The sequence below is a fragment of the Scyliorhinus canicula genome, chromosome 20 (genome assembly GCF_902713615.1).
Source record: "Scyliorhinus canicula chromosome 20, sScyCan1.1, whole genome shotgun sequence".
Lineage (NCBI taxonomy): Eukaryota > Metazoa > Chordata > Chondrichthyes > Carcharhiniformes > Scyliorhinidae > Scyliorhinus > Scyliorhinus canicula.
In genome coordinates, this window is record NC_052165.1 from 50,471,919 (window position 1) to 50,488,349 (window position 16,431).

Sequence of the window (16,431 nt, forward strand, 5' to 3'; positions counted from 1 at the left end):
GTCGGTTTGGGAATTCTTGGGTTCTTGTTTGGAAAAAGGCCTTGGGGATGAAGATCGGGATGGATCTAAACAGGAAGAGGAGCCTTGGCAGTACGTTCAACTTGATCCCGCCACAGAGAGTGGGAGTGAGCCCCACTGTTGAAGATCTTTTCTTACTTCCTCCACCAGGCTGATCAGGTTCAGCTTGTGGATCAGTGTCCAGTCTCTGGCTATTTGGATCCCCAGGTAACGGAATCTGTTCTAGGCCGTTTTGATCAGGAGCCCCTTCAGCTCTGTCCCACCCCCTTTTGGGTTCACTGGGAATGTCTCGCTTTTGCCCAGGTTATGTTTGTAGCCCGAGACGGTTCCAAGCTCTTTCAGTATTTGCAGTATTGCCTTCAATCCCTCCTATGGCTTTGAGACATAGAGGAGCAGGTCATCTGCATAGAGTGAGGCTCTGTGCTCTTTGCCTCCTCTCCGGATTCTCTTCCAGCTTTTTGTGTCCCACAGGACTATTGCCAGGGGTTCAATCGCTAGCTCGAACAAGAGTGGGGACAGGAAGCAGCCCTGTCTTGTTCCTCTCTGTAGCTGGAAGTATTCAGAGCTGGCGGTGTTAGTTCGGTCACTCGCTTTGGGAGCGTTGTAAAGGAGCCTCACCTAGGCGGTGAATCCCACTACTAGCTGTTCGCTGTGAGCTGCCTACCCTTGACAAAGCCCGTTTGGTCCTCTGCGACGACCTCGGTGGCCCCTCCTCCCAGTATTCACCCAGTTCTGGCCCTGTTTAACCTTCCTCCTGCTGGCAGTTGTCTCGCCCTCCTGTTTGCTTTTCTCACCCTCATTTCCCTCGCTCCACTCTCCCCCATTGCATTGAGAGAGGAGACAAGCTCTGAAATTAGGAAACACAGTCCCGGGCAAGACGTAAAATACACGTGCACAGTTCATGAGTCCATTGTCCTTGTTTGCGGTTTGTCCTCTGCTCTTTGTTCTGGTTTTTCCTTCTTTTCCGTCCCCATTCCGTCTTTCATTGCAGTTGCGTCTGCTCCTTCCCCAGTTTGTTCACCTAACAAACTCCTCAGCCACCGCTGATGTTACCCAGAGTTTGGCCAGGAATAGAACATAGAACATAGAACAGTACAGCACAGAACAGGCCCTTCGGCCCTCGATGTTGTGCCGAGCCATGATCACCCTACTCAAACCCACGTATCCACCCTATACCCGTAACCCAACAACTCCCCCCCTTAACCTTACTATTAGGACACTACGGGCAATTTAGCATGGCCAATCCACCTAACCCGCACATCTTTGGACTGTGGGAGGAAACCGGAGCACCCGGAGGAAACCCACGCACACACGGGGAGGACATGCAGACTCCACACAGACAGTGACCCAGCCGGGAATCGAACCTGGGACCCTGGAGCTGTGAAGCATTTATGCTAACCACCATGCTACCATGCTGCCCGGGAATAACATCCCAAATTTTACCTTGCTTTTGTGCAGTGCTGATTTTTCCTTGTTCAATTCAGCCCTTTTTTGGCCAGGTCCCCCCCAATATCCTGATACACCCTTATGGTCTTCCCTTCCCACGTGGGCTGTTTCATTTGCCGGGCCCGCTTTAGGATTTTCTCCCGGTCTTGGAACTGGTGTAGCCTTGCAATAATTGTTCTGGGTTGGTTATCGGCTTTGGGCGTGGGTCGGAGTGACCTGTGCACCCTGTCTATTTCTGGTGGGTTTGGGAATACCTCCTTTCCCACGAGCGTGCCCATCATATGAGTGATGTAGCCTGTTGGATCTCTGCCCTCTATCCCCTCTGGCAGACCCACTATATTCATGTTCTGCCGTCTGGACCGATTTTCCTGGTCCTCCACTTTCCCTCTTAGGCTCCCTTAGGCCGTTACTAACCTTTTACTCTCGGCTTCTAGGGTTATCACCCTGTCGCTCTGGTCCAAGGCGGTCCTCTCCAACTCCAGAATCGTTTTTTGTGTGTGCCACCACTTTCCTTTCCAGGCCTTCGATTTTCTGCTACATTTTGTGTGTCGTCTCCTTCATCATTGCTTGGAGCTCTGACCAGAGCGCCTCCTTTATGCTGTTCGCTGCGTCCTGCTCTCGCTCCGCTGCTTGGTCTGCCATCGTTATCCCTTTCAGGCTCGCCTGTACCTCCGTCTCCTCTTGTGGGGCCGCCTGCCTACGCGTCCGTCGCTCATGCGCCTTTCCCTCACTGCTGCTGCTCGAGTCTCACTGTCCCTTCGCTTTGGTGTTTTTCTTTCCTCCAGCCATCTGTCTGCCTTTCTCTCTCTCGTTCCCCGCTGCTCGGTCGGGCAAGCTCACAGGCTTGTGCTCTTAGGTACTAGTTCTGTTTGGGGACGCGACTATCCTCGGCCACTTCTGAGTCTCCGGCTCCGGTTCTTCCCGCACCTTTTTTTCTTAAAATTCTCCGGCTCCTCTCACATACTTTTTTTTTCTCCCACAGATCTCAGCTTGCCGTCGGCCAGTCCCTTGGGACTTTTTCCCTCCTGCTCGTACCTTCGGGGGAGCGCTGCGTAGGTTCTCTCTTTCTTTTAAAATAAAAAAAACCAAACAAAAACAAAAATAAAAATACCCCTGGGACTAAACAAACAAAAAAAACTCTGAAAGTTTAGTCCTTTAGCAGGAGCTGCCCAGTGAATGTCTTCCCCCTACAGAGCTCCACCGGAAGTCGCCTGCTCCTATTTCTTATGTTCTAAATTCCACTCCATTTCAGCTGCACATTCCTGACACCATGTTTCAAGTGGCGAAAGAACTAGCTTCTGCTCGCAAGCCTTTATACACCAATGATGACATTACCAGGATGACAGGGTGATTGGGCAGCATGGTAGCACAGTCGAATCACAGCTCCAGGTTCCCAGGTTCAATTCTCGGCTTGGGCCACTGTCTATGCGGAGTCTGCACATTCTCCCAGTTCCTGCGTGGGTTCCCCCTGGTGCTCCGGTTTTCTCCCACAGTCTAAAGATGTGCAAGTTAGGTGGATTGGCCATGATAAACTGCCCTTAGTGTCCAAAAGGTTACTGGGTTACGGGGATAGGGTGGAAGTGTGGGGTCTTCTTTCCAAGGGCCGGTGCAGACTCGATGGGCCGAATGGCCTCCTTCTGTACTGTAAATTCTATGATTCTACAGATCACATGATTATGGCAACCCCCATGGCTACATTACACAAAGACACTTCTCCAAACACTTGATGAGCTAAACTTGAAGACTGGCAGATGGGTGTATATTATTCGATCCAAGACAGAACAGTGTGATATGTAATTAATGAATTTCTTATTTACTGTTATACCTTTTGACATGTCAGATGTGTGACACTTAAATCCAGAACATATAAAAAGGTTACAGTAAATAACGCAGGATTCTCACTTGTGATTTTTGCTATAAAGAGCATTTGTGGTTGGCAGCTATGTGTGAAGGAGAACAAAAATACAGAATTCTAAGACAGACAGACAAAGTTTCTCTATTAATCACAAACCATTTAAAATCGAAAATTGTACAATAGAAATAACTCAACATACACACCATTTTCTTTGCTGCAGCAGGCTTCTTTTTTGTTATGATAGAAGACTTGACATCTGTCAACAAATCCAAATCAAGAGTTAATATATTTCCCACTTGGGCATTACCTTGAGCAAATAATGCACTTGACAGGAAACAGATTATGCCAGATTTTACAAATTACGCAATTCCAAAATGCATTTCCATGCAATAGCAACTTTACTATATTATATATAATGTTCAGGGAACAACATCTGAATTATGGATTCAGATATATTTTACCACTAAATTATATTATAAAATTGACTTGATAAAAATATTTTGTTTTCTGTACAAGCTTCTTGCACAAGCAATAGCAGCACAGTATAAAAAAACAGCACTTATAGCCATGAAAATTAAGAAATGCAAATTACTACAGATAAAAAAGTAAAAGAGAAAGCATTTCACCGGTTAGTTTTGTGGGAAAACAGTATGGACAATGATACAAGTGAATTAAATTAACTCTTTCCAGCCTCTATGAGAAAGCAAGCTTGTAATGGTAGCAGTTATCATTTTAATATGCTATTCTGGACCATTACTCATTGTGCTGTGCAAATGAATGAAGCTTTGCTTCAGTAATGATCCAGATAAGTTAATTACAAGCATTAACATATATAGAAATGTTTTGTTGAAAGTTGATAAAACACAGGCATAGAAAATAACAGAAGTGTTAATTATAGATTTATATTACACATTTCTGCTATTCTATCGGGGCGTCAGGTTAAATCATATCGTACAAATCAAGGAATGGCAAATGAACGCTTTTATCAATTTTGCCAAATAATTTTCCACCTTAGCTAGGCAAACAGACACAGCAAGGGCAGTGGAGGAGAAAGACGGGGGGAGAGAGAGAGAGAGAGATGAAGAAAAAAAAATAAAGGGGAGAGAGGGGAGGAGAAAGAGAAGAAAAATGAAAGCTATTGTGCGAGAGATTCATTCATCTGGATAAATAAAATCTACAAGTGATGGCTGAAATGATTAGGGCAGAACAAAACACAAGCTGGAAAGTGTTAACATAACCAGTTGACCCAAAAGATATTTTGAAAAAAATAGAACGAGTAAGCAGACGGAAAGTTAATTTAATGTGTTAAATCTTTTGTGGTGTTAAATAGTTGCTCTTCCCAATTCGTGGAATTGTGCCCAAGTCCATCTGTACATTTTGGCTCAGAAAATCGAAGCAGCCAATGGTAGATCACAAACACCTGAACAGTCACCTTTGTTAGGTGTGACTCCTGCAGAAACTAAACTCATTGAGTCAGCTAAAATAGGGAAAAACAAATGAGAATTTCTGAGTAACAGCCAAAAACATTTTGATACCTCATGTACTATGTTCCATATTTTCTACATTATGGCATTTTTGCAGAATTTACAACTTCAAATTACACATTAAAAATTCAAAATGAAGTGGAAAAGATTCACAATAAAATTCAACATAACTGAACACCTGTCTTTGAACATGTTTTCCCAAAACCTCGCTAATATTCCGATAGAAGAATATTGATGTAAATGACATATCTTTTATTAGCTTCAATCCATGAGCAATGCACAGATTTTCAGTAATGTTCGGTTTTCATATGGAAGCTATCTTTGGTGTTAATCAATTTTTACATCTCCCGTTTTTAAAATATCCAAAGAAATGCAGTCCCAAGTGTAGCCTGGTGATTTATTCCCAAATTTGTGGCATACTAGGGTAAATTGTAACCTTTAGCACAGGTAGCAGCACCATGCTTTGGACACTCTGCTGGGATTCAGGATTCAGCATGCGTCCATCATTTTCAGTCCATGAAAATTAACAGCCAAAATGTTCTGAGCACTGCCCTCCTAATTTTGCAGTGTGAAGCTCTACATCACAAACTAAACATGGAAACTTCTTTTGCAATCAGAAATTTAATTATTTCCCACAGTTTTATCCTTGCTTTCCTCAAAAATATTTGCCAATTAATGATGTATTGAGAAAACTATAAAGTGGTGGTTGAACATCAATTTCTAACAGTGGTCACAAAAATTGTACACCCATGTACAATTTGGCTGCACGGTAGCATGGTGGTTAGCATAAATGCTTCACAGCTCCAGGGTCCCAGGTTCGATTCCCGGCTGGGTCACTGTCTGTGCGGAGTCTGCACGTCCTCCCCGTGCGCGCGTGGGTTTCCTCCGGGTGCTCCGGTTTCCTCCCACAGTCCAAAGATGTGCGGGTTAGGTGGATTGGACATGCTAAATTGCCCGTAGTGTCCTAAAAAGTAAGGTGGGGGGGGGGGGGGGGGGGGGTTACGGGTATAGGGTGGATACGTGGGTTTGAGTAGGGTGATCATTGCTCGGCACAACATCGAGGGCCGAAGGGCCTGTTCTGTGCTGTACTGTTCTATGTCTGGTATTATTGTACTTCTTGAAATAATTTGGACAATGGTGCTCAGGCTGAGCCATATATGAGGCACACGTCAAAACACCTCATGCTCCAGCCCACACTAACTCAGGACATCTATCTTAAAAGGCCTGGCTTATGCGAAGAAAGAATTCTACAAAATCCTATAAATACTAGAGGGACATCCTAGGCAAATCTCCTGCCATAGCACTGATGTCATTAAGGAATCTTCTCCTTTTAGTGTAATAAAGAATCTATTATACACGTGTACTTTTAAGAATATTACACACACCTGATTTCCCATTAAGAAAACAGACTTCAAATACATATTTAATATTAATTGTTCTGTTATTTTACAAAACACCAGTATATTGATCCATGCATCTACACAAGTACAGAAATGCACTCTTACAGTCAAGCAATGTAAAGACTAAACAACATACCTAATGCTTCCTTAGGAGACACACTGAGGCAATCAACATTTGGCCCATGTTCAGGTACGCCTATAAAGGAAACACATTCAAAAGCACAAAGAAGTTGTGAATTGCAATTCATAAACCTGATAGGTGACAAGATCAAAATCGCCATAAAATCAGTGTCTTTCCTGTTAGTTGCAACAGCTGGCACACCTTCACAATCTGAAATATAAAGGGGAGGATAGATAACCCAGCGATTCCTAAATAAATATATTAAACGTGCAGTTCTTGCTGGTTGATGCTTTGATTACCATTCCATAGTGTTTGAGATCCTGATCCGAAACCAAACTCATGTGGTTGGTAGAATTTCAAGGAGAGTGACCAATCATAGATCAAGGAGAAAGAGGATGAAGGGGTTTTGCTTGCACATGCAATTGTGATTGGGATACATTGTGCTCAGTGTTGAAAAAAATATTCTTTCAACATGCTTTTGAACTTTACAATTATTGAGTGGACACCTCTAAATGATTCACAAATTGTAAATACGGCAGTTGTCAACGAGTTAATGAACTGTTGTGACACACGTACAAGTAGCTTTGAAATACCTCTTTGTACTTACTTCATGAGCCTCGATGAATGAACTGCCAATAATTGATTTCAATCTCCACCCAATAATTGGTTTCAAATCTCTACCCAACAGACATCCCCAAAGCTTACCATCATTTTCTTCTTGCTGCATTTTCTCAGATGAGGATTGCTCTAGAATGGCAGAATCAAAGTTTTGATCTGGTGACTTCACACTGGTTGACTGGAATGAGACATAAAACTCTAATGAAAATCCATAACTGGAATGCAACATGAATTCATTATCAAAGGCGCATTGAAATAATTTAAAATGCTTTGAATAATGAGTTTCACTTTTAACAAAATGATTAAATTGCGTAATAGCAGTTTATATTCATAGAATAACTTCTATAACTATATTAATAGAATAGCAAAAACAAACCAAGGTACACATGATCAATAAAACGGTTACGTAAAGATACTTGGCCGCCTCACCAAAAAAAGGTGAACAGAAAAGGGCAAATTATGTGCAGGTTAAATGATGTGCTTTCTAAAAGTGATAAAAAGTTACAAAATTAGCTATTTTGATTGGACAGAATAAAAAACGACAAGTTATTTTTTTTTTTTTACACAGTGCAGAAAGAGGACATTCGACCCATCGAGTCTGCACCAGCTCCTGGAAAGAGCATCCCATTTAAGGCCACACCTCCACCCTATCACCGTAATCCAGTAATCCCACCCAACAATTTTGGACACTAAGGGGCAATCTAGCATGGCCAATCTACCGAACCTGCACATCTTTGGACTGTTGGAGGAAACCGGAGCCACCGGAGGAAACCCACGCAGACATGGGGAGAACATGCAACACTCTGCACAGACAGTGACCCAAGCTGGGAATTGAAACTGGGACCCTGGAGCTATGAAACAACAGTATTAACCACTATGCTACCATGCTAACCATTGTGCTATAGCTTTCCAGATAAACAAGAAAAAAAGGCAGGTGAGACAGGAAGGGTCTGTGGGAATCATGGTGTAATTAAAGCACAAGAGGCCATCAGCCCATCATCTCCATACGGGTTCACTGCAAGAGCAACTAATTCCATTACATTCCCCCGCCTTTTACCCATTGGCCTATTTCTTTCCCTTGAGCTTATTATTCTCTTCTCTTTTGAATTGAACCTGCCTCCACCATACTCTTAGGCAGTACATTCCAGTTCCTAACCACTCACATAAAAGTTTTTCCTCATGTCGCCATTGCTTCTTTTGCCAAGCACCTTAACTTGGTGTCCTCTGGTTCTGGATTATTCCACCAATGGGAACGTTTTTTCCTATTTACTTTGTCCAAGCCGTTCATAATTTTGAGCATCTCTCTCAAATCTGCTCTTAATCTCTTCTCCCTGGAAACCAGCCCCAGCTTCACAAAACTACCCATGTAACTGAAGTTCCTCATATCTGGAACCATTCTTGTGAATCTTTTTTGCAACATCTCGAATGCTTTCATGTCCCAGAACTGGACACATTACTTCAGTTGAATCTGAACTAGTGTTATACAGAGGTTTATCATATGCCCCTATCATAAAGCCAACAATCATATTTGTTTTATTAACCACCTTCTCAATCACCCCATAACTTTCAATGATTTGTGTACATATGCCCCTAGGTCTCACTGCTCCTTCAGTCCACTTTAAATTTTAACAGTTTAACTTATATTGTCTCTCCTCTTTATTCCCACCACATTTCTCTGCACTAAATGTCATCCGCTACTTGTCTGCCCACTTCACCAGGCCATGCCCCCTCAAAATCTTTCACTGTGCTCCTCACTGTTCACAATATTTCCAGGTTTTGTGCTATATACCAATTTTGAAATTGTGCCCTGAACACCCAACTGTCATACCATTAATAGTTACCAAGAATAGCCAGAGTCCTTGCCCCAACCCTGGGAAACAATATTACAACCTTTTTCCAGTTCAAAAAATAATTATTCACAGCTATTGTTTCCTGTCATGCTGCCAATTTTATATCCATCCTGCCTTTGTGCCACGGGCTCTAGTTCTGCTGACAAGCCTGCAATGTGGCAATTTATCAAATGCCTTTTAGAATCCACTTACACCACATCGATCATCAACCCTCTCTATTACCTCATCAAAGAAGCTACTTCAACTCAATTTTCCTTTAACAAATCCATGACGGCTTTCCTTCATTACTTCACATTTGTTCAAGTGACAGTTAATTTTGTCTCAGATTATTGATTCTAAGAGCTTTCGCCCCACAGTTAAAATGATTGGCCTCCAGGTGTTGACGTATCCTTAAACCTTCCTGTCCTATGGCACTACCCTTGTATCCAAGGAGGATTGGAATAGTATGGTCAATGTCTCTGCAATTTCCCCCCCCTGCATCAAAACATGATAATAATAATCTTTATTGTCACAAGTAGGCTTACATTAACACTGCAATTAAGTTACTGTGAAAAGCCCCGAGTTGCCACATTCCGGCGCCTGTTCGGGTACACGGAGGAAGAATTCAGAATGTCCAAATTACCTAACAGCATGTCTTTCGGGACTTATGGGAGGAAACTAGAGCACCCGGAGGAAACCCATGCAGACACAAGGAGAACGCGCAGACAGACAATGACCCAAGCCGGAAATCGAACCTGGGACCCTGGCGTTGTGAAGCAACAGTGCTAACCATTGTGCTATCACACCGCCCATGAGGGGAATATCCCATTCAGTCCTGGTGACTTTTCAACTTGAAGTTCAGCCAGCCTAACCAATACCTTCTCTTTATGAATTTTAGCCCATTCAGAGTCTCAACTACCTCTTCCTGCACTATGACTTGGGCAGCCTTGAATAGGCAAAGTACCGATTTAGCACCTCATCCACACCCCTGCTAGCATGCATAAATCCCCATTTTTGGTTTCTAATTCGCCCCATCCTTCCTTTTTCTTTTTAACATAGAATTTACAGTGCAGAAGGAGGCCATTCGGCCCATCGAGTCCGCACCGGCTCCTGGAAAGAGCACACTACCCAAGGTTAACACTTCCACCCTATCCCCATAACCCAGTAACCCCACCCAACACTAAGGGCAATTTTGGACACTAAGGGCAATTTATCATGGCCAATCCACCTAACCTGCACATCTTTGGAGGAAACCGGAGCACCCGGAGGAAACCCACGCACACACGGGGAGGATGTGCGGACTCCGCACAGACAGTGACCCAAGCCGGAATCGAACCTGGGACCCTGGAGCTGTGAAGCGATTGTGCTATCCACAATGCTACCGTGCCATCCTCTTACTATTTAAATGCCTATAGAAAATTTAGGAATTTTCTTTATGTTAGCCACCCATTCTAGATACTATCTCTTCTCATACTATCTCTTTCTCTCTCTTTTTTTAAACTCCTCCTCTGTACCTTGTATATTCAAGCCTGGTTCTCAATTATATTGTCCACCTGACATCCATCATGGACACCTTTTCTCATTTCATGTTACTCCATCTCTTTCATTGTCTAGTGAGGTTTGTTTGCTCTACCCGTCCCCTTCATGGGAATATACCTCGACTGTACACAAACTATCTCCTCTTTGAAACAGCCCATTATTCAGTTGCAGTTTAGTCTGCCAGAACTTTCTGATCCTGCCTGTGGTTCCACAGTGGGCAGGACAAAAGATTTGGTGAGGCAGGCAAAGGTCCATTGACATTGGGAGAGAATTTCCAGTCCTGTTCCTTTGATTCCAATTTATCTGGGACAGGTTCAAACTCAAGCTGGCACTCCTAAATTAATAATTTTTACTCTGGATTGCTCCTTATCCTTATCCATAGCTAACTATAACTTAAGACATACTCTAGAAACTCTTGCCCATTTCGGTCTTTTCCACTATGGCTATCCCAATATATATTAGGAAAACAAAAGCCCCCTATTATAACTACTATTTTTGCAACTCTGTAATTTCCTTGCAGATTTGTTCCTCCTCATCTTTCCCACGAGTTGGCTTTGGAAACACCCACTGGTGTAATGGCACCTCTTTTAGCTTTAACCTAATAGATTCTGTCCTTGGCCCCTCAAGAACATCCTCGCTCTCATGTTCTGCTTAATCAATACTGGCGCTTCGCCTCCTTTCTTTCCTTCCCCATATTTCCCAAATGTCCTGTATCTAGTAATACTTAATACCCCAGGCCTGCTTTGTTTTGAGACAAATCCTCATTAGTGACCCCATCATATTTCCACATAGACATCCACACCTTCAATTCAACAACCTTATTTACACACTTCACACATTCACAGGAAACTGAATTTTGACACTATTGCATTCTCTCTTACTCGAATCATACATTACTCTTTTCCACCCCTGTGTTATTTGTCTGTCCAAATTCTCTGTGCACTTTGATATTCCTCATCTCCTAGTGGGAACCAGAAATGGTTGACTCCAACTTTTTTTTTTTTTTTATAAATTTAGAATATCCAATTCATTTTTTCCAATTAAGGGGCAATTTAACGTGGCCAATCCACCTAACCTGCACATCTTTGGGTTGTGGGGGTGAAACCCACGCAGACACGGGGAGAATGTGCAAACTCCTCACAGACAGTGACCCAGGGCCGGGATTCGAACCCGGGTCCTCAGCGCTGTAGGCAGCAATGCTAACCACTGTGCCACCGTGTCGCCCTGGTTGACTCCAACTTAATATAAAATTAGGAAAATTCAAGTGGTTTGGAGTCAGTAAATGCATAGTGTGACATGGTGGCGCAGTGGTTAACACTGCTGCTCACGGCGCTGAGGACCCAGGTTTGATCCCAGCTACGGGTCACTGTGTGGAGTTTGCATATTCTCCCAGTGTCTGCAGGGCTTTCACCCCCACAACCCAAAGATATGCAGGGCAGGTGAATTGGCCACGCTAAATTGCCCTTAATTGGAAAGAAATGAATTGAGTACACTAAATTTATTTTTAAAAACAGTAAATAAATGCACAACTAGTAGTGCTCAGTTGACCTTGTATTCTTAAGTGACCCCAGACAATGTACCATTGGGAAACAGAAGCCATGAATGGTCTGGGTCTCAAAATAAAACCCAGAAGCCAGGTATATAAAAGAAGATTTTTTTTTTAAAAGACTAAATTCTTTGGATATAGTTCAGCTATTGGAACACCTTTAAAGATTTAATATCAGGTTTCAGGATACAGATGTACAACTAAAACCATTAGGCTAAAACTAGGGAGTTGTGAATCATGATGGCTTAGTAAAGAAGCCAAAAGTGAAGTGGTAGGGAAGTGGGGTCCAGATTCTACAGGGAGAAGGGGTTCACTGGGAAAAATACAAGGATGAATAAAAACCAGTTTGAAGAGATTGCATACAAAACACATCGGTTTCCACAGGATATCTGACAGCACCCAGTAACTTGACCTCGTTACCATCTCTATCTTCCCCTCCTGTGTCCCTAAACTGTCACGGTTATTTATCAGATATCCAATTATGTTACAATAACAATCCCCATAGAGACTGCTAACTTTTCAAAATTCCAACTTCCAGTAAATTGTGTTAGGATCACACAAGATAAAGTTGGCTTTTATTGTATTTCACAAACTTAAAACAACATTGACAAAACAAACACTACTTCAATCAGAAACTTATACTCCAGCCAAAGCTAAGTGAATCTTCCAGCTTGGTTAAACCCTCACAACCTTGGTCTCTTGACCCCTCACCTGCATTTTGTATGGCAATCAATAAAGACTTTAAATTCAATTAATACAATCTGGAACTGAAACCTAGTCTTAGTGATGGTGACCATAAAACCTATAATCGTGTGGTATAAAAAAAAACAATCTGGTTCACTAATGTCCTTTGGGGAAGGAAATCTACCATCCTTACATGGTCTGACCTACATATCACTCCAGAAATGTAGTTGACTCGTAACTATCCACTGCTATGGCCTAGCAAGCCACTCAGTTCAAGGGCAATTAAGAATGGGCAACAAATGGGGGAGTTAGAGGGGAAGTTTGGGCTCCCCCCGGGGAACATGTTTCAGTACATGCAGGTTAGGGCGTTTGCCAGGTGGCAGGTGGAGGGGTTCCCCCTTGTTGCCCCCACGTGGGGTACGGGACAGGGTGTTCTCGGGGGTGTGGGTTGGAGGAGGGAGGATTTAGGACATATACCGGGTAATGCAGGAGGTAGACGAGGCCTCGGTGGAGGAACTGAAGGGTAAATGGGAAGAGGAGCTGGGTGAGTAGATTGAGGAGGGGACGTGGGCGGATGCCCTGGAGAGAGTGAATTCCTCCTCGTGTGCGAGGCTTAGCCTCATACAGTTCAAGGTGCTGCATAGGGCCCATATGACTGGGACGAGGATGAGTAGGTTTTTCGGTGGCGAAGACAAGTGTGCTAGGTGCTCGGGGAGCCCAGCGAACCACACCCATATGTTTTGGGCGTGCCCAGCGCTGGGGGAGATTTGGAAGGGGGTAGCAAGGACGGTGTCGAGGGTGGTGGGATCCAGGGTTAATCCAGGCTGGGGACTCGCAATTTTTGGGGTTGCGGTGGAGCCGGGAGTGCAGGAGGCGAAAGAGGCCGGTTCCTGGCCTTTGCGTCCCTGGTAGCCCGGCGGAGGATTCTTCTTCAGTGGAAGGACGCAAGGTCCCCAAGTGTGGAGGCCTGGATCAATGATATGGTGGGGTTCATCAAATTGGAGAAGGTGAAATTTGCCCTGAGGGGATCAGTACAAGGGTTCTTTAGGCGGTGGCAGCTTTTCCTGGACTTCCTGGTGGAACGGTAGGGAAATATTTGGTTCGGTGGAGAACTGTGTACATGGGTTTGTTGGATGTGGCGGGTGTTATCTCTTTCCTTTTTGTTGTTTGCTCTTTTTATTGTTTTTGTAGTTGCTTTTGTAGTTGGGTGGGTGTTGTTCTTGGGTTTTTACCATGGTTGTTTTGTTAATATTGTTTTGTTGTTTATATTTTGTGAAAATCTTAATAAAAATTATTTAAAAAAAAAAAAAGAATGGGCAACAAAAGCAGCAACACCCACATGCCATGTAAGAATAAAAATAAATATATTTCCTCAAACTAAATATTGGGAAGGCTGAAGCCGTTGTCTTTGACAACTGCCACAAACCCCATCTTTCTCGCTGGTAACATCTGAAGCTGAACTAGACAGCTTGCAACCTTCGTGTTGCAGTTGACCAAGATGACCACTTATTTTCACCTCCATAATGTTGCTCACCTCTGCCCATTTCAGCTTCTGAAACACTCATCTATACCTGTTACCTCTCGACTTTATTATTACAATTAATTTCTGAATGGCTTTTTATATTCTACCCTCTGATATCTTGAGGTTATCCAAACTTCTGTTGCCCAACTTCTAACTTGCCTTTCTATCTTCACCCATCATCTCTCTAATGTGCTCACTGAATCTACATGGTCTCCCAGTTAGTAACCGTTCAGTTTGATCCTTTTTTTCAAAACCCTACCTTCCGAACTCTGTTACCTACTCCAGGCAGAGCACCCTCAGTGATATCTGTGGCCCACCCATTTTGGCTTCTTGTGCATCCCCTTTTTAATTGCTCAGCAACTGATAAATTATTGTTTCAGCTGCCACGGCCTAAAGCTGCAGGATTCCCTCCCTAAAAGCCTCCATAAGACCATAAGAAATAGGAACAGTTTGTTCACTGGAGCCTGCTCCACCAATCAATAAGATCACGGATTATCCGCCATTCCTCAATTCCAACTCTCCTGCCCTTTCCTCACTGATTCCCTTACTGATCAAGAATCGATCTATCTATCTCAGCCTTAAATATCCACAAGGACTTTCTCCCCACAGCTTTTTCCCTCCTTGTCTGAGTTTTAAATTGGCGCCCCTGTATTATGAAACTATGCCCTCTGGTCTGAGACTCTCCCATGAGGGGAAGCATCTTCTCAGCATTTACCCTGTCAAGCCTCTTAAGAATTTCACATGTTCCAATGTGATAACCTCGAATTCTTGTAAATTCTAAATGAAGAGTCTCAACTTATTTATTTATTTCTTTCTTAAAATATTTTTATTCCCCATTTTCATATTTTCTTCAGAATTTACACCCCACCAACAAACAGTAAATGGTAACAAATACAATGTCAATCCCCTCATCAACAACAACCATCCCATTCTCCCACCACCCCCCAAATAACGACCCACCTGACAATATGAGCATCAACTAAAACAACCTTCCTACGGTGGACAAAAAAGGAAAAAGGAATCAGGAATCGTCCATGGTCACCATTGACATATACAGTTCACCCCCCAACACCCCCCCCCTAATATTCAACGTCATCCAATCCCCGAAAGAGTACTGTGAATGACACCCATGAATTGTAGGCACCCCCCCCCCCCAGACTCCTCCCCTCCACTTTCCTCGTGTAAACTCCTCCCCCTAACCTCGGTTCCTTCCCCCAACTTTTCACCACGGCTAGACTCACCAAAACCTGTTCTACCAGGCTCCGATGGCCGCAGCCCCTCCCCCCACCTAACTCCCGTTCACTGGTCGGCTTAAACCGGCCAGCGTGGAGGCCCCCACAGGGGTCTCTTTCCCCCTTGCCCGGTCCCAGGAAAACCAAGAAATCCCCTTTAGCACACAAACCCCGCATACACACCCAAAACCCAACGAACCATCATTGCAAATGAAAGTCCCATCTCTTCCCTTGTCCAAATATATAGTGTTCACTCGTTTAGTACATACACCAACACGCAGTGAAAAAATAAAGTTACATGAGGCTACATCGGTACATGACCATTTCTCAATTCTGCCACAGTCCTTCTGCCTTCGCGAACTTCTCCGCCGCTTCCGCCGTCCCAAAATAAAAGTCCTGGATTTGTAGATCACCCTCAGCTTAGCTGGATATCCTATGCCGCACTGCACCTTGTTGATGTACAGTGCCTTCTTCACCCGGCTGAACGCAGCCCGCCTCCTCGCCAGCTCCACCGGAAAGTTCTGGGATATGCGTATACCAGCTCCAGCCCACTGCACCACCCGCTTCTGCTTTGCCCAGCACAGGACTTTCTCCTTCATGCTATGCCTATGGAATCACAGTTACTACTCTTGGCGGCTCACTCGCCTTTGGTATAGGCCTCCACGATCGATGAGCCCGATCCAGTTCATACCGGGAGGGATTGTCCCCCTCCCCCAATAGCTTCGCCAACATCGTGGCAAAATATTCCATCGGCCCCTTCGGGCAGACCCACAATCCTCAGATTTTGTCGCCTGGATCTGTTTTCCAGGTCTTCCATTTTGGCTCGCAGACCCTTGTTGGTCTCTTTCACCCTCCGCAACCCCTTCTCCATCGAGGCGAGTTGATCACTGTGCTGCGATAATGCCTCTTCCACTTCCTTCAGTGTCTCACCTTGCTCCTGCACCTCTGCCACTGCGCTCAATACCGCCGCCCTCACCGGGGCAATCGCCTCCTCCACCAGCACTCCCAATACCGTCCCCATCTCCAACCCCATCTCTTTCTTCATCGCTTTCATGTGCTTTGTGAACTGTTTTTCAAGTTCCACAGCCGTCACCTTTGTCATTTCTTCTCTGTGAGCGATGCAGCCTCCGCTGGTGC

The 16,431-nt window shown here is 44.1% G+C and overlaps 1 protein-coding gene across 2 annotated transcripts in view; it reads right to left on the bottom strand.

The window, feature by feature from the left end:
* The window catches only part of LOC119954665 (ADP-ribosylation factor GTPase-activating protein 3-like), a 92,279-nt gene that overhangs the window by 36,928 nt on the left and 38,920 nt on the right, over positions 1-16,431 (bottom strand). Inside the window, exons 6-9 of one of the 2 annotated variants that reach the window (XM_038780052.1) lie at positions 7,030-7,120; positions 6,340-6,399; positions 4,752-4,796; positions 3,523-3,575 (exon numbers count right to left, since the gene is read on the bottom strand). In XM_038780052.1, coding sequence (XP_038635980.1) covers positions 3,523-3,575; positions 4,752-4,796; positions 6,340-6,399; positions 7,030-7,120 — 249 coding nt within the window. The remainder of the gene's footprint in view (positions 1-3,522; positions 3,576-4,751; positions 4,797-6,339; positions 6,400-7,029; positions 7,121-16,431) is intronic. The other variant, XM_038780053.1, reaches the window with a different exon arrangement.